Below are 19889 nucleotides of genomic sequence, written 5' to 3'. Positions count from 1 at the left end.
TGCTATAACTTTTTGTTATCCCAACTCTGATATATTTGTCAAACAATTTGCTTTATTTCATCTATGTGAAAACTGAATAAGTTTTGTGCATTCAACTTGAATCTTAGGATTTATTTCAGCAGTGTGCACAAGCTCTGTCCTTTGCCAAATGAATGGTTTTAGGAGTGTACTAGTTCTGTTATTTCCACGTTTTCTCTTGTGGAATGCATTTGATTGTCTAAAACAACAACAAAGAGTAATTCTGAAACTAGTAGCAAATGATTCCTGTAGTATTGTTGGACAATCTAATACTACAGTTAAAGTACGAGAATTCAAAACTTACAGTTTGCTCCTTATTCACCAAGTTTAGGAGCAGTAGCCAATGGTCTGATACCGTGTCTTTGTAATTCCGCTCAATACATTTCATCAAACATTTGACACGTGGTGTTGCATATTTATAATTGCTGATTGCAAATTGAGTGTTCTGAAAGATCTTCAACTTATCCTACTTATTATTTCAGGCTTACATATGCTGCATTACGTATCCTCGTTCAAAATGTGAATTGAATCTCAATCTGATGACAATTGATATATTAAAGTTCAATATTGAAATAACTACCATTATTCAAAAATACATATATCAGAGAGTTTACAAAGATGATATCATACACAGCTATAGATCACGATCAGAAAAGAATATATGATACTTCAAAGCAAAATATCCTTATATTTATAAGAAATTTTACATAGCTATTTTCAATATTCTTTCTTTTTTTTTGTTTCAATCAAAATTGTTCTAAGCATAATAAATGCAAATGTATTCTGATACAAAAAAAACTGTTAAACTTTGAACCAGAAAAATAGAAAAAATGTTCATTTCTCAGAAAGATAAAAACATCAAATCCAGATTTACTCTGGGAAAACCCGGCTACTTGAGGGGAAAACCCAGCCACACACAAAAAATATTCTTCATCGAATAATGTATGAGTCTGAATACAACTCTCAAGTCCCCACACACTTCAAGATTACATAGTACTCTCTTTACAATAGTAATGAATCTGCAACTGGAATACACACATAATAAACTCTACATGCAGCTTACTGGGAATAAAAAATCTCTGAATAACACCTAACTACCCACACCAAAACAGAGCTCAACTCGCATTCTTTTCTTCATGAAAAACTGGCAGCAATATATGTGTACTCACCCAAAGAGATAAACTGGCCAATGAAAAACACGAAGATGATTTTTTCAAATGCTGAAAGTTTCTTCCTATCTCCAAATGGGTGGAAGCAAGAATGCATCAACGGATAGAGAGAGAAGGAAATGAAGAGTCATTTGATGACATTGAAAAGACACCAACCTTAATGGAGCCAACACAAGAGAACTGCTGAGAGACATTCAAACATAGTATAATAAAAACACAAATCTGAGAAACCAATCAGCCTCCAGCCAAAAAAGGTGAAAAAGGTGGATGACTCTACAAAATATATTTGAAGCTTGCAGTTTAGACACAATACTGAATTCCAAATCACTGTCGCAATGCAATGAAGGCCTTTTCATATTCTATTGAAGTGGCACTTCAAGTACGACAATTATTGTTCAAATGTTGTCGTTTCAATTGCTGAGCCACCACTCATTATACAAAGTTATAACAAAGTAATGATATTAACCTCCGCAACACATAGAAGCGTCAATGATGACAATAAAGATTATATACACACACACACACACTGCATATATATATATATATATATATATATATATAGACACACAGTGTGTGTGTGTGTGAGAGAGAGAGAGAGAGAGAGAGCATAGCAAAGATCACAATCTTTATGCTGAATTATTCATCTTAGGAACATGTCTCTTGAGCTCACACGTCAGACACAAAACCGAATTCCAAATCACTGTCTCATGTAATGAAGGCCTTTTCATATTCTTTTGAACTGGCTCTTCAAGGACGGCATTTCTTCTTCAAATGTTGCCGTTTCATATTCTAGAGCCACCACACTTTATAAAAAGTTATAACAAAGTAATGATATTAATCTCCGCAACACATAAAATTATCAATGATGACAATAGAGAAGAAGGAAAGCAAAACTTTATCACAGAGCTTCTCAATGTGATGACATCATGGAGTCATTCAATGTGATGTTCACCATAGCTACTTGTAATGTTCCTCCAACGGAACGACTATTATCCTTTTAAAGGAAGCAAGCGTAATAACTAATTATTTTTATATAAAATAATTAATTATATTAGAGAAGCATAAATAAAGAAATGTTAATTAACATTATGTATTCTTAATTTCAAAAGTAGTTTTGGAAGTTTGACACATGGGAAAGTTACCAGATTCCTTTATTATAAATTGGCCCGGATGTATGGAAGAGGGGGAGTATGAGATTGCATTGATTATCCAAGGGTGACTGAAGAACACTTGTTAAGTTGTAGAGAGAACTGTATATTCCTTTCGTCAGGCAATTCCTGACCTAGTGGCGAAGACAATTATCAGAAGTGGTTCATAACCTTCGGTGAAGTCATAAACGCTGGCAACATCTTGTGTTGACGTGTATCGGGAAAAGAAAAGTCGATATTTGTCTCTATACGATGGCAGAATACAAGCAGGACTCTCTCCAGTTTTCGGTAGGAAAGACACGAGACTGTTAATAATTATAGAAAAAGTCTCTGACACATCAAAAACCATTTTGAAGACAGAAGTAAGGTAGAAGCCATATGAAGGAAAAGAGGACATAGTATCCCTAGAACAAGTTCCAGGGTCAGAACCATTCGGATGAAGACAAGGGAGCATCATGCCAGCGTGGAACAACTCCCAGAACTCCTTGCTTTCATTCCATAGTCATTCTGAACATCAATGGCTGGCCTGGAAGAAATTATAGAGTTGTAATTACAAGCCAGAATTAAGAAGCATTCCAGACATATCTCAGAATTAAAAGAGTAAGACAGACATATCCCAAGTGCACATTTATTTTAATTATCAGGATATGTAAAATAAATTCAAACATATACTGTGTTCACATATTGGTTTTCAATTGAATCAAATCTGTGTCCAAATTTTATAAATGTGTCTGGATAAATTCTGGAAATTACATACAGAATTGGATTATATAAATCTGGGATTTTACACTACTCCCATGTGTGAAATAAACACAAGCTCACATCATGGAGTCATTCAATGTGATGTTTTCATGAAGTCTCTCAACATGACATCCACCATAGCTACTCTTAGAGAGTGGTCATCATGACTACTCCCATGTATGGAAATGCAAATGAGCACAAATGCCCATCACTGAATCACTCAATATGATGTCATCATCTCATCATGATTTTCACGATGGCTACTCCCAAAGGGTGGAACAAGGGCTTTTACCTCAAATTTTTATCCAAAATAGAAGAATGCATTAACAAGGGATTGCATCTCAAACTTTTGTTTCACAGAGAAGAATGCATTAATAAGGGCTTGTACCTCAAACTTCTCTTTTATAGAGAAGAATGCATTAAGAAGGACTTGTGCCTCAAACTTCTCTCTCACAAAGAAGAATGCATTAACAATGACTTGCACCTCAAACTTGTGTCACATAGAGAATAATGCATTAACAAGGACTTCACCTCAAACTTCTCTCTCACATAGAAGAATGCATTAACAAGGGCTTGCACCTCAAACTTCTCTCACACAGAGAATGCATTCCAACACATAATAGAGCAACTAAATGCGAAGACTCCCTCCCAACAATGGCTTCCTCTCAGCAGGGGCAACATTCTCACAGCTTTGATTATCACGATAAATATAGTTGACTCTAATGTTTGACCAAACAATGAGCTTTTGAAGCCATGTTGCATCTTGAGCTTGTTGATCCTCTGCAAAGGACTTTGCACTCTCCCTCTGTCACTCAAGCTCCTTGTGGATCTTCAAGCACTTGCATCAACCTCCTGATATCTTTGTTCAAAGATTGCTCACAATGCTTGCCTTAGAGGAACTGTATTCAGCAAACACTTCCAAAACTTCTGACATGCTGAATTCTAGGTCTGTCCTCGATCTCATTCTAGATTACTCTGTTTTGAATAAGATTGTGGAGCTACCAAGATCAAATCCAGATTGATTGTGCAATTCTGTTCTCTACATCTTTAGCATCTGTCCTGCAACAGTGCAACTCATTTAGCTTATATTTTTCACTTCTTCTCAAAAAACAAATTCCTCTGAATGACATTTCCTCCTCTTAGAACTAGCTTGTCATGTGCCGTCAACTTAGATTCATGACTGCAAGCTAAATCTTAATGAATCTTCATTTCTATAGCTGGCATAACTTTCCCACTGGATGTCTTAAGCTCTTCCTCCTTTCAATTCCTTATGCAATTTTGGATCATTAAACCATCATCCTTTTGCTCTCTGATTCATCTTGCATTTTAGAGAGATTAGTAATTGTTCATAGAATCAAACTAACCTGACAAGAAATACTCAAGGACTGGATCTTGGCACCAAACCATAATGATCAAAGTCAAATCATGAACCTAAACCAATGCTAAAAGCACACATAATTCACTCTTCCCAATATTATTGCGTGAAATATTTATGAATATTATTCAAAGATACAAACCTAATATACAAACCTAAATACTTATCTCTTTATTGCCTAAACTTCCTCACAGTCCACCAACTGTTCTTTCTTGATCTTTGCACCTAAAGATTCAGATCTGCACAGCTGCTATTCTAATAGACATGAATGCCAAATGTGCCAGCATAGGCGGGCATGACAACAATCTCCCTCTTGATGTCAATGGAAACTTTGATCAAGGTTGTAGGAAAAACCTCAATAGCTGAGATTGTAACACTTGCAGAAAATACCTATCTATAGATCATAGTAGTAGACAAATACCCTTCCAGGTAAGAAGCATCTTCTGAGATTGTACCCTCCAAGGCTTTTTAACTACAAGTTCTCATAAGAATCCCTTATTTCTTCTGTTTTTCTCGTTACACATCATAATCTCTTAAAGTATCCAATTGTCCTATTCTGGTTCTGGATCTTGGATCTTTACATAAACCGGCTTTGATACCATGTTAAATTTTGAACCCAAAAAAATATAAAAAATGTTCAAATTACAGAAAAATAACATATAAACATCAGACATAGATTTACTCTGGGAAATCCCTCCTACTTGTGGGAAAAACCTAGCCACGTGCAAAAATTATTCTTTATTGAATAATATACGAGTCTGAATACAACTGTCGTAGGTAAATATTGTGTAGCCAACGGGTCCCTTTGGGAAGTTTCTTGTTATGTAGCCGACGGGTCCCTTTGGGAAGGTTCTTTTTATGTAGTTGTCGGACCTTTCAGTAATTGTCATGTAGCCGACATACCCCTTCAGGAAGGTTCTTCGGAAAGTATTTATACACCCTCTTGGGTCATTGTAAATCATCATCAGAAGTTTAATGTAATATCTTTGGCATATGCGAATAAAACAAGGAGTTCTGCGGTTCTTATCTATTGCCTGTATGCATTAATTTCTTTGCCCAGTACGGTAAACATTTGGCGCCGTTGCCCCATGAACTTGGAAGGAGGGAGGAATGAATATTAATGCCAAATCAGCTTAACAAGGATCAAAATAAGATAAAGTGAAAAGATGGAATACGTACTGCAGAAGAAAATCTAATTATGGCACAACAAGCCGAACGTAGAAGGAGGTTTCAAAAGATTGTTGATGGACACAGAAGCGCGGAGGAATTGTTGGAGGAGACTCGACAGCGGGTGGAGTTGGTGGAAGAAGCAAGGGAGGAGTTCTGAATTTGTATTCGCTAAGGGAAGAGAATCTAGACGGAAGAGAATCGACTCGCACGGCTCGGAGTGCCGAGGGAGCAAGAGCGTGGAGTTAACTCTTCGCTTGAGATATACTTTCAGAACGGACAGCTTTAGTTGACGAAAACCCTTCTTCACCAAATAGCATGACTGTTGGGAGTAGCGCAGGTGTTTAGAACAACGCGGGTGTGCAGAACAGCGCGAGAGTGCAAAACAACGCAGGTACACAACAAACCCCTCAACTTCGAGTAGTAATGGCAGGACCAAAGGAGAAGTTGCCTAAATTTGATGATGGAGTAGCCGATCATATCCGAAATTGTAAAACTTGCGAAACGATTTGGAGGACAAATGGCATAATAGATACGAACGAATGGATCCGACAGTTTTCGGCCACCCTACGGGGTGTGGCAATTGATTGGTTCACCAATACAGATCCCCAGAAGTTAAACAGTTGGGTTGACATTAAAAAGGAGTTTATTGTAGAATTTCAACTCTTGCGCGACGATAATGAGATTGTAGTAGAGATATTCAATACTAAGCAGGGGAAGAATGAAAAAACTCTGAGTCTTCACCAGGAAGTTGAAGGGCTTGATCAATAAAATGGAGAATAAGCCGACTGATGGGCTACAGAAAAGATGGTTAATTGAAGGCCTTCACCAGAAGCTGCGAAAGGAGATGAAGACCGTGCCGCCATCGTCATACACTGAAGCGTACAATCGGGTAATGAACCTCAAAAGTGAGTAGAAGACAAAGAAGAAGAAGAAGAGTAGCTCGTCCGATTCAGATGACGACGGGCCTTCAGGAGAAGATAGCAGCGATGATGAAGGCAGCAGCAAGAAGGTCCGCGCCCTCCAAAAGGACATGATTCAGATGATGAAGGAGTTCAAGAACATGCACAAGGAGACCAAGGGCAATGAGCTATGATGCATTGAGTGCAAGAAAGAAGGCCATACGAAGGGATCCTGCCCGAAAGACCAATTTTACGAGATTTGTTAGATCATGGGACATTCCACAAAGGAATGCCCTTTCAATTTGAAAACACAAGGTCCTCAGCAAGTGTTTCTGACACAGGAGGCTTCTGCATCAGGAGTGAGCGGGAACACCAGTACGGAAGGTGCCACGTCGGGAGGGTACAAAAACAATCGGCAAGGACAAAACAACAACATTGGCAACAATAACAATGGTAGCCGAAGTCGAATTCAGTACGATGCGAATGGCTGACCCATAGTTCAATGCCGAGCATGTAATTTGTGGGGCCAGTTTGTCCGAGATTGTACAATGGCGAACACACCGAAATTATTGTGTAGATGGTGCGGACCCGGCGATCACAAAGATGCCAAGTGCTCGAAGTCAGGAGTAAATTTGATCACTGTCGGGACGGACAAAGAGGAGGTTCTGGCCATCACACGGAAGCAAGCAAAACTGTACCCCGATCCGACGGAAGAAAAGAAGAGATTGGAGGAAGCACAGGCAGAGATTCAGAAGGCAACGTAGGCAGAGAAAGCACACCTGAAGGACACTGCCGGTACTTCAGCAAGGAATTGTGCGGAACAGAACATTGTACGACAGATATTACAAATCGAAGTACCAGTCAAGATAAATGATTTGCTGCTCACAATGCCTCAGCTCTGATCGACACTCATAAACATCGTTCTCGCTGCTAAACTACCAGGAGAACATGGAAGGGAGTAGGAAAGTGGAGCAAGTATAGCGGACAAAAGGGAGAAGGAAAGTGGTGCAAGTGTAGAGAATCTAATGCTGCTAGCCCTATCATCCAAACGGCATCCGACAGTCGTTGAAATGGGAATTCTCGGGATTGTTTTGACGGACACGATTGTGGACGGAGGGTCCGGTGTCAATGTGTTACCAGAGGATACTTGGAAAAGGTTGGGATAGCCGACATTGTGGCCACCTACATTCTAGGTGCTAACAGCCAACCAACACGGAATCAAACCGTTGGGAGTCCTGACGGCACAACCAGTGACGATTGGAACACAACCATTCCTGCTTGACTTTGTTGTGATCTCGTTGAAGAGAAAAGGATACGATGCCATTCTGGGCCAGGGGTGGCTGATACAGGCTAGAGTTAAGCACGACTGGAAGAAAAATACTTTATCACTTGAAAGCAAAGGGTGGAAATACGTCATCGATTTAGAAACCCAAATGGTGGGGGAAGAAGCTCTGTCATCAGATTCTAAAGAAGAAGATGAAGGGAGGCAGCGTATGGAACCAGATTAGGAGGGAGTCTTGCGGTTGGAAGGAGGATCAACGGATGACAATCTGGATTCGGTGAACAGTCTTTACCACTGGTAGATAGAGGACTACGAACTCTTTCCGAGCTGTAATATGTTAAGGGTGGACGAAGGTGAGAAAGAAGAGGAAAATGAATGTCCGAAGGAATACAAAGAAGCGAAAGAAGGAAAGGCGGTTACAGCTGAAGTTGAGGGTAAGAACATATAGTACGAACCCAAAAAAAGGAAAGATCCCATTGTACGACTGGGCAAAAAGAAAATGTTACATTGAACCATAGATATAATAGAAAGGTGCCAACAGCACGAAAGACGCATCATACGGTCTGCACAGGAAACAAAGAGGAATGGTTTAATAAAAGTTGTAGTAGTACAGAGTGGAGGTGTTATTGACGGCAAGAAGGGGCAGCTGACGGAGTCCATAGTACCGAGCTTCGGGAACAAACTGGGCGATATGGAAAACTGGATGGAGAGATCGTGTACCTTAAAAAAACTTGCTGAGTGACAATTGCAAGCACAAGGGTCCACGGAGGTGACACAGAACAGGTGCAAAGCATGGCATAATAGACACTTGAAATTGAACAAGTTCAACTGGGATAGTTGGTGTTGAAGTATGACAGACGAAACAAGATCAAACTAGGCAAGTTTCAAGTGAAATGGGTCGGGCCGCACCAGATTCGGGAAGTGGGTGATAACGGAGCAATAAAACTATTGATGCTAGACGGAAAGGAAGTGGCCGATGCAGTGCATAGATCGATGTTGAATGTCTACCATGAAAGAAATAACGCATCTCCGTGGACGAACAACTGAGAAAAGAATAACTGTAAATACTGTATATATGTAATTATTGTACATATGTAAGATCAGTAAGGACAATAAAAAAAAAAAAAAAGAGATTGAAAAGCTATAGTACGGCTTTCAAAGTTACTTGCAAGACACCATACGACTTTTACTTTGCAAAGCACTAAGCACAGATGCAGCGTACAAATTTCAAGCAAAGCTTCCAATTAGTGATGTTCTCTCATAGCGTACGGATTTTGGGAATCAATTGCTTTAAGTCGTACAGCTTTTTGAAACCTTCTCTGATGGTATTGTACGGATTCCTGCATGAATGAGATTCGGTGTATGGATTTGAGAGGATATTGTCTGTTCCCTTGTAAGACCTTAAGTTTCTTCTATCTAGCACCGTATGGCTTTTAAAGCTTCATTCACCGTATAGTGACTATGATGCACTTGTTATGCACAGTATAGAAGTCTTACCTCCCCTTCACCGTATGAATTTTTTTGAAGGCTGAATTCTCTATTGGATGCCGTACGAACTTTGAGATAGTTGCCCCTGAATCACCTCTAGATCACCGTACAGATTTACAGGATTACACTTGGTGTACGGATTTCTTTCCCATCACTTGGCGTATGAACTTTGGGGTTGTTTTCATCGTATGGATTTTGAAGGACACTATATGTTGCCGCCGTACAAATTTTTTGAGTTTATCACCGTATGGATTTTTGAATAGAATTTGCTGTACGGATTTCCAGTATACAGTTGGGTGTACGGATCTGCCGTCCAGATGTGGCGTACTGGTGTATAGATTTCAAAGTTTTCATTATATGCCGTACAGATTCTATGAATATAAATTGTTGTACGGGATTGAGATTGTTTTTGACAATAACCTTCAGCGTACGGATTTTGTATTGGTTTTAGCTTCCAGTTTGATGGCGTACAGATTTAAGGAACCAAGTGCATGATCACCACCATACGGAATTGAAGATTCAGTTCTTTGAGAACGTACAAATTGGAAGGATTCGCCTGTTTGCAACCGTACGGAATTGGAGGGTACAATTGCTGGTTGCCGCCGTACAGATTCTGTATGAAGTTGGAAGTTGCTGTATGAAGTTGGAGGTTGTTGTATGAAGTTGGAGGTTATTTTTACGCACTGACTTAGCTTGGCGTACAGATTTGGCTGGAGGTTTTACAGACAGTTTCCAGTTGAAGAGAAGGCAGCGAGAAGTAGTCAAAAGGGAAAAGTTTTCTTAAAAAAAAAAAAAAAAAATGATGACAGATTGAAACAATTCGGAATGAGTAACGCATGATGCCAAAAGGAAGGGTAGACATAAGCAGTTGCCAGAAATAGTGTGTTCCATGCAATTTTGTGTGGGTTTCAGAGTGCTAATTTGGTCTCGCGCCCGAGGCACTACCCCAGGACCGCGCGGGGGCGCTGCCCCTCGTCCCCTGTGCGGATATCAGTCATGGGAAGTGTGACCAGTTGATGAGACCTGTAGTTGCTGCGAGCATGGAGTGTCTGTGTACCAAAGGCACTTGGAGTAGGTGTTGGACGTGAGGCTATCTTGGTGGATGCATAGAGAGCTCGGGAGGAGCTGATCATCCAGTTGGAGGCAGTACAGCGACACTTGGCTCAGGGCACTCAAGAGTTGGAAACAGAGAAAGAGGCACGGGTGGCTATCAAGGTCAGCTAAGGAGACAGTATTATGTTAGCAGAGGTTGCAGATGCAACATGGTTTGGAGACCAGTTTGGTGCAGGCATGAGACAAATGTGAAAATGATGTGATAGAAGCAGATTTATCTTGTTGTAGTTAGTCAGTTAATGTATTCCATTTTGTTAATTTGTTTAAGATATTTTGTAATTGTGGTTCGGAGACGACTTTTTCTTGTGAGGGGGATGATGTCGTAGGTAAATATTGTGTAGCCAACGGGTCCCTTCGAGAAGGTTCTTATTATGTAGCCGACGGGTCCCTTCAGGAAGGTTCTTTTTATGTAGCTGTCGGGCCCTTCGGTAATTGTCATGTAGCCGAAAGACCCCTTCGGGAAGGTTCTTCGGAAAGTATTTATACACCCTCTTGGGTCATTGTAAATCATCATCAAAAGTATAATGTAATATCTTTGGCATAGTTCTGCTGTTCTTATCTATTGCATGTATGCATTAATTTATTTACCCAGTACGGTCAACAACAACTCTTTAAGTTTACAATAATAATGAATCTGCAACTGGAAGAATACACACATAATTAAATCTACATGCAGCTTACTGAGAATAAAAAATCTCAGAATAACACTAACAACCCACACCAAGTCAGAGTTCAACTTGCATTCTTTATTTAATGAAAAATTGGCAGCAATATATGCTCACTCATCCAAAGAGATAAACTGGCCAATGAAAACCAAGAATTTGAATTTTTCAAATGCTGAAAGTCTCTTCAGATCTCCAAATGAGCTGAAACAGGAATGCATCAACAGATACCAAGAGGACTCTTCATTATCTTTTACAATGAAGAGTCATCTGATGACAATGAAAAGACACAACCTCTAGAGAACCAACACAAGAGAATGGCTAAGAAGAGACATTTGAACGCAGCAGAATAAAAACACAATCTGAGAAACCGATATCCTCTACCAAAAAATTATGAAAAAGGTAGATGACTCCAACAAATATATTCAAAGCACTGAACACCGTTTCACAAACAATAGGTCCTCTTGGAACTGTCCTCAAGCTCGCACTATAGACACAGTACTGGATTCCAAATCACTGTGGCATGTAATTAAAGCCTTTTCATATTCTGTTGGCATGGCACTTCAAGGGCAACAGTTATTTTTCAATTCAAATGTTGCCATTTCATATCTCAGAGCCCACCACACTTCATACAAATTTATAATAAAGTAAAGATTATAATCTCTGCAACACATAAAAATAGCAGTGACGACAGCAGAGAATGAATATATATTGTATAGCAAAGATCATGACCTGTATGCTAAAGTATAAATCTCAGGTATGACAAAATGTCTCCTGCAGCTACAAACATTAACAAAGACAAATCAATCAATCAAAATATGATAGGTTCTTTCCTTGTCACAGTACAAAATCAGACTTCACGATTTCCTGTTGTTAAATCTGCAATTTATTATGAATTGATTATTGCAGAAGCCTTTAGCACTGATTACAACATTATTTCATACCTGCGTCTAGCAAGCCGAGCGATACCACCTTCAGGAGGATAGTTTACAGGGATACTACAGGCTGCTTATGACAATCAGGTTGTCAACTCCTCCATCGACAGTGTTAGCTTCACCTTTATGCTGCAATAATGTCTGTGATTGCTGTTCTTAGCTCTTGTAGCTGAATCTGAATGCATGCAATAGACTTTTAGGGAGATAATCTGGTCTTCTGTCCAGAATATATGAAATCCAACAGAGTTGGCATCATATGGATGAGACAACACCTGTGTTTGATGCTTGAGATAATCAATAACACGAATGAACATTTTTTAAATCTCTTTCACTGTCCTTCAAAGCCCCTTATATAGCCTTCTTCAAAAAGCCATCGACTTATTCATTCAATTGTTTGAAAGGTGCGACATAGGCATTTAATGTTATGCCTAACATTAATCAGTTTACCCACCATGATTGGCCTCGTAATAATAATATCATAACCTAAGTGGCCCATTTTTAATGAATGAAAGTGAATAATTAGATACAATTGAATCAGGTCTAAAGATTCTTGGCCTCTATTTAAGTATCCTCATTATTCCCTTATAAAACTACATCTAGCTCTAGCCTTCGGAAATAAGAAAGGCTGTTAAAATTGTTAATGATTGAGCTAGGGGGTAGGGAAAATTGCAGTCCTCCTTTCTTGGGATTGCTTGTCCTTAAGCAAAAACAAACAATACGTTACTCCACTTCAATATAAATCCCCAAACACCACAAACCATGTAGCAAGCAATAGGGTGCATATGTGACAGTGCATACAACAAACCAATATCCGGATCCCACACTAAAATATTAAACCTGTCGTATGGGGTGAGGTAGTAGTATGTCATCAAGTCACCTAGATTTGACCAAACATCTAATGCCTGTAAAAACAAACCATCATCCCAAGTATTGTCACCCAGCCGCAAGCCAAAAACAACAGCTGCAGACCCTTCTCCATGAAGAACAATAATCAGGTGTGATCCCACCTTAGTATTCATAAAAGTCAGATATCAAATGGTGGTACAATTCTTTTGCTACTAAAAAGTAGTTTGAATGTATATTAAATTCCATTGCTGAGCATGAGTTTTCATCACTCGAAGATTTTATGTCGCTGTTAGTACTGTCTACCAAGACTGCCATATCATGAGTATAAGGAGATTTGTAGCTTCTGTCATAATTGGAATAACAGTTCCCAAATTCAGACTTGGCAACGATTCAAAATGACTTGGAAATGATAGAACCCTTGACATTATATATATATATATATATATATACACACACACACCATATTCCATGACTTGAGCTGATTCATAAAAACTCGACAAAGGTCTGCTCGACCCGGTGACTCAGACTACCCGCATGACTCGCAGAGAGTCATGGAACTCTGATTGGAATAATACGATCTATTCCCATGCCCCCCAACAGAGTTTCATCACCAAGGTAAGCCTTCAACACAATTCGTTTACTTCCATAAGTAAACTCAAGCTCAATGCTGTTGAAATTTTTGTTGCATCTTTTGAGGGACATCAACCATGGTATTCTTAGTACTATTTTGGTTGGTCCCATTAATACCAACTATGTAGTATTCATCATCAAATGTATAATCATCTAATTATATGCCCAACCTTGGTATTTTTCTTGTGCTACTATTTTGGATCCATCTGCCAGCATGATGCTGAATCTGGGAAAGGCCTCTACTTGTTGTCCTTCCTTGACTACAAAGTCCTCATCAATAGAGTTATGTCTAGCACCGCTGCTCACCAAACACATAACTACTTGCCCTTTAACAATCCCTTTTAGTGCAAAACGATGATTTCTAGAACCATTGGACAGAGACACAAGGGTACTTTGTTCGTTGTTGTCATGATCACTGTCCTCATTGCTGTCCACATCAGAAATCACCTCAATAAGATTAGCCTTACCCTTATCAAGACACCTATGTTCTGGTTCCCAAGGTCCTTTGCAAGAAAAATAAAGGTTCCTTCTTAAATCTTTTCCGGACTCTTATTTACGTCAGGAGATGCAACCTTAGCTGATTAGGAGCCTTCACATCTGATTGATCTCCTAATTTCTGATTCCTGAAGTTATTCTTGTGTGGCTGAGAAGGTGTGACCTCAAGATTAAGAGCTACCTCAATGGCATCATCTAGTGTACTAGTCCTTTGAGCTTTGACCAGTCCCTTTAGACTGTCACTCATCCTTCTACAAAAAGCATCATGACTCCATAACTGAAATCTTCTGGAACTCATTAATGTATGATTCCATGTGTCCCACCTGTTTCACTTGAACCAATTCCTCACAATATACTTCAATATCTTTCCTGTCAAAATGAGTCGTTGGCTTATTAACAAATTCTTCATAAGAGTGTATCATGTCATGATCTTGGGTTACTAATCCACAACACCACGAGTCATACTCCACTCCCTCAAAGTGCAGCGTGGCAAACTGTATAGCCTTATCTTCCTTCTGTTGAAGTCTGTAGCTGCGATAGAGATCTTTATCTCTAATTTTATGAGATAGAAATATGTTTCTTATGACCCTTATGGTTATCTTCAGCTGAAAGAGATGTAAGTGATTATATTTATGTACATCAGTGGAAGTGCTCTGTATCTCATTGATGACTTAGATAATGTCTTTGCTGTATATTTGTTTTGAAACCGTTTGAAGAGGGAGCTGCAAAGGAGGTAATTTTCTTCTCCAGAGTTTTGAAGGTTGAATCACTGGTGAGTAGACAATTCCATCTCTGCATTATCTTGTTTTAATTTTCCCTCCGTGGTAGTTAGAAAGTTTTAGCTCTGGTTTCTTTCATTTTCTCTACTTTCTAGCTTTCTGAGCGAAGTTCTGTAAATTTTCCATAGCTCCCCCACAACCCAAAATGCCACGAGAAAAAGTCCACACTCATAACCAGTTACCTCCCAGAGCTGGGTGACACTACCTTAATTGATGTGAAAATAGAAGATGTAGTAGCAATGTTCAGTAATGCGGTCCTCGGGTACATGGCAGATAAAATCTCGAAGAGCGGTTTAATTCAAGCTGTCGGATTCACGAAAGCGGTAATGTGTTCGGAGTTAGTGTTGGAATGCAAAGATAAGTATGATGCAGAGGGGAGGTTTATCCGTACTGTTATTGGGGAACCTCTGGGTAGGATTTGCAGACGAACCATCATGGGAGCTCTTAGGATCCCTCTAATGGAAACCTATGAAGAATGGACTATAAGCCTCTCCTACAGTAAGTTTTCTTTTAAGCAGAAGGACTACAATAGTGTGATTGCCAAAAATTGGTTATTGAAGCCTGAAAAGGGTGGTTCCTGATTGCCTAAAACATTGACCAGAGGACACTTGACTGACGAAGTGAAGAATCTTGTTATTTTCCTGAATAGAGTCAAGGGTAATAAACATGCATTCCTGTGGGAGAATTGGATGTATTTTTTCATTCATGCAATCATAGGAGAGAACAAGTACATTGATTGGGCTAAGATAATAGCTGACTGGCTACATGAGGAACTGGCTCAAGCCACTGGTATGGTCGAGTGTTACATGTCTTCCTATTTATTTTATGTTCTAGCTTGTTGTAGAGAGTGGGAAGGGATACCTCATGAACCTTGGACCGAAACAATGGCCATTTATCAATACTACCCTTCACTGCAAGAAAAGAGAGATGCCGGGAATTTCAGAAGGGTGCAAGATGCATTCTTGGCCAAATTGGTATTCGAGCTGCAGGGAAAAGAGAACCAAAGAATGTCAAAGGAAGCAGAGCAATTGGTGGTAAGCTACAGAAGTTTCTTTATCCAATTTCCTAAGTTGAGTTATATAAGGATAGGAGGATTCGAAGGCAAGCCTCTGAAACTGCCAAGATGTTGCTTGGACAAGTATGTATTGATAGAAATTTGTAGACAAGTAGTGCAAGTAGAGAAAAAGATGAAAGCTAAGAAAGGTTCTGGGCATGTTTTCCCCATAGAGCTTGGTTACTATTGCTTCAAGTCTACTCAAGGTGCTTTGAACCTCAGAACTGAACTAAAGTTGAACCTAAAGCCATATCAAGCCAAACCTAAGTTTGATAGCAAATTGTTTGTGCGATCCAATTTTGAGGTTGGTTCAAGCTTCAAGCATGAACGTCACTTAGAAGATTAATGGGCCGATTGCACTAATGAGTTTGAGGTGAGATGGAGATTGTGGTCATGGTTCACTTCGGAACAAATTATCACCCTTAAGTTGCGAATTGATAGCACAAGAATTGAAGAAGAGGGTGAAGAAATAACCAATCCAAAATATACAGAACAGATTGAAGGCCTTCCCATTCCAACAATTGATTGGAACAAGAAAGACGACTTGATGATTAGGAGTTTCATTGTGATCAGAAGGACTGAAAAGTGGCTTCAAGAAAAGAGAGCCAAAAGATCGCGTGAAGTGGGGTTAAAGAATCAGAAGGAGGTGGCAACCTCAAGTTCAGAACTCTCACCATGCCTTACTGACCAATTTGTGCAATGTTCTACTGCAGGTACGACTGTGCTTGAGGCAACCCCACCTTCACCCAAAGAAGCCCCGGTTCAAGTGCTTGCATCAACAAGAATTACCTGCTCCAGAAGCTGAAGAACAATAAAAAGTGAAAGTGTGATCCTGTTGTGGTTGATTTGGATAGCACCGAAGCTTCCCAAGAACCAGAAAAAGCAGTACACATGGAAAGTTCAGTAGATGTTGAAAGTCTGTCGGAAAAGCCAATGGAAAGTGGCAACATTTCACTTGATGCAATGTCAATGGGAAAAATAGCTGTCTTCAAACACCTCAAAACAAGAGTACCCCTGCTGCCCCTTCTTGGTTTGACTTGTCTGTCAACAAAAAGTAAAGTAATGCTCTAATCACAGTGCCAATGGATGATATGGTCAGCAAGTGCCTAGGACGAACCTCAAAGAATAAGAAGCCTAAGGTCGAGGCGATGCTGGATGTTGACGAGGAAATATGGCATTGGATGGCTGAAATGTATAAGCCAGTTGCAGATAAAGATAGAGAAGAGCTTACATTACAAGATCTCACTGCAGAGAAAACAAATTTGGGAATGGCTACCAGAGCTGCGGATATGAAGATTTTCAACTCAAGCAATAAGAGGATATCACAGTGCATCTGGAAGTATTGGAAAGATAAGAGAGAACTCAAACAATCTCTCAAATTAATGGCAGAATACATCTGCACAATTCAAAACCCTGAAGGCATGCTATTGACTACCATCCCTGAAAGTGTGTAGATGTTGGGTCTTCTGCTCATCAGAAGTTCCTTGATCAAGTTCAAATGGACAGAGTCATAGCCAAAATATTTAAAATGGGTAGAAAATGTGATCAACGACAGAGTGTGGTATGTGATTAATCTCGCTGAAGCCAAGCTGCGAGTTGATGCAATTATCGTTGAACTGGAAAATGAACTTGAGAACAAGGGAAAAGAGAAGTTGAAATGGGATGATGAAATTGTTAGTATTGGTGAAGTTCGAGAATACAGGGTTATCAGGTTTTTGTTAGAGAAGCCTGTGCCTAGACTAGATGACCAATTGCTGTATGTGGCAAGGGCAAATGTGGAATGGAGGAATGCGGTGATAGAATAAGGGATGGACAAATGTGCCGAGCTCTTAAAAGAATTGTCATGCATTAGAGATTTATAGATTAATGACCCCAAATGCATTGATATTAGACTTATGGACAATGAAGAAACCCCCAAGAGGAAAACTAAACATATTATAGAGTCCTTTAAGGAAAAAAGAACCTCATGAAGGACCTGAAAGACATTGCTGTCAAGGATGTGACAAGAATTTCCAGGGTTGATTCCATGCTCATTATCTGTATAGAGCATTTGGAGATGCATGAGAGGAAAACAGAACAAATTCGCGGTGAAAAGGAAATCTGGAAACAAAGGATCAGACATATCAAAGTGCCACAATCACCAAGCACTGGTGGATTTCGTGGTGACATTTAAGGATTGGAAGAAAACAGGTGGAGCCGCTGAAGGACAAGCCTCTATTCCTTCTGCCACGGGCACCAGTTAGGACATGCTTAATCAATGGCTCAGCCAATAGTGCTATCTATTTAGTTCCTTTCTTTAGTTGATTAAGACAGTTTCTGTTTAGTTTTGACTCCTGTGAGAGTCATTTTAAAACTAATTTTACTTTGCTGGAAAACTATTTAAGTAGGTGGAAATGACCTGAACACGATGGTGACTGTGGTTTCAAAAATTGATATTTTGATATTTTTGCATTGGATATGTTAGATACAATATAATGCAATATATATGAAATCATGTGCTTTTATACATGTGATTATCTGGACATTGAATCCAGTGGTTCATAGATACATGTTGCTTATTTTCATGTGGGAATGAACAGTATGTGATGGTAATCTTTATTACACTATAAGAAAGATTAATATCTAGAGTGACAAAGAGAAGCCAATTGTGTGTGTGTTTATTCCATAATCACTGTGATAATAGGTCGTGTGACTTGCTGTTATAGTGAAATTGAACGATACTTTGATTTGCACATTCTTTTCATATTGATGAACTGAATGTTAATGCCTTAAGCTTTCTGGTTAAAGTGCGATTTAAAACATTCTTTTACAATAAGATTTAATTAAATAATCTGTCAAGTAAGGGAGCTGCACCTTTTAAATGTAGAGAGCTTGCTAAGAAAGAAGCTCAAATGTTAGTCTGTAGGTTTTTTCTTGAGAGAAAGGGACAGATTCTGTGGATTGATTAAGATTTTAGGAGGAAAAACTGCTTACTAACATAGTGAAAAGAGTTGTCAGATATTTGAAGGGCACCTCAATGTTTTCTCTATGTTATCACGGTAATTTGATAGAAGATCAGATCTCCCTAGTGTAACACCAGTATGGGGTACATTGGGACGAGTTTCCAAGACGGGGGGGCTATAGAGGGCCTCAATTTTGGGATGGTGGGGGGACGACAGGTGGGTTGGGGGGGAGGGCAGGAGGAGTTGTGTACTATACATCTAGAACTTGAAATTCTAGTTATAAAATGATGTTTTAGTATGACATACCAAATTGAAATAGCTGAAGATAGCAAGATCGCAACACTAACCAGAACCATTGAACATTTAACATATTAAATAGTACATACCCAATAGTAACATTCAATCATCAAAATTCAAATAAAAATCCAACTATTTGTCCCAGCAGCGATGTGGTTATAGAATGGCGGAGGTGGGGTTCTCGGGTAGGTAAGTACCCGATGTGGGGACGTCTTGGGGAAGGGTACTTCGAGGTTTGGGGGGGGGGGGTGCGAGTCCCCGTGTTTCCTGGGATTTCCTTTAAATTGATGTAGATTCAAACTGGGTAGGTGATATTGATAGCAAAATATCCACTGCTGCTTGTGTTTCCTTTCTTTGGTGGTGCAATCAATGGGATGAGTAAGCAATAAGTTGTGGTTGCTTTGTCCACTAAAGTAAGAGTATATGGCAGCTACTCAGAAAAAGCCATTTGGCTTAAGAGACCTTGTTTATATATTGGAATAAAACAAGATGATGTGATAGTTAATTGTAACAGTCAGAGTGCAATCTGCCTAGTTAAGAATCCAACATTTCATGCTTAGACCAAGAACATTGATGTTCAATAACATTTTGTCAGAGATATGGTTGAGGAGGCGTGGTTAAGGTAGAAGCTTTGATGAAGTTGCAAATTCATTAACTAAGGTTGAGCACAAAGAAGTTCAGGCACAAAGAATTTCAGACGTGTTCAAAGTCTGTGGGTCCCTAGATATTAAACAATGATGTTGGTACCCCTCCCCTTGCTCTTGCAAGGTGTTTGACAAGTGGGAGATATGTTAGTAAAATGTTATCTCAAGCTTGCAATAAATAAAACATTTTGTCTGGCTTTAA

The 19889-nt window shown here is 39.4% G+C and overlaps 1 protein-coding gene across 3 annotated transcripts in view; it reads left to right on the top strand.

Moving 5' to 3' along the window:
- LOC149564295 (uncharacterized) overlaps positions 1–19889 on the top strand; it is a 30873-nt gene that overhangs the window by 7613 nt on the left and 3371 nt on the right. The window contains exon 2 of one of the 3 annotated variants that reach the window (XM_089827359.1): positions 16518–18351. The exons of the other annotated variants lie outside the window; for them this stretch is intronic. Coding sequence (XP_089683485.1) covers positions 16518–16609 — 92 coding nt within the window. The 3' untranslated portion in view covers positions 16610–18351. Of the gene's footprint in view, positions 1–16517; positions 18352–19889 lie in introns of those variants that run through there. 3 annotated transcript variants of the gene reach the window in all.

Source organism: Cupressus sempervirens, chromosome 4 (genome assembly GCF_028749045.1).
Source record: "Cupressus sempervirens isolate cs-2001-9-10 chromosome 4, ASM2874904v1, whole genome shotgun sequence".
Classification (NCBI taxonomy): Eukaryota; Viridiplantae; Streptophyta; class Pinopsida; order Cupressales; family Cupressaceae; genus Cupressus; species Cupressus sempervirens.
This window is presented reverse-complemented; position numbering and strand designations above follow the sequence as displayed.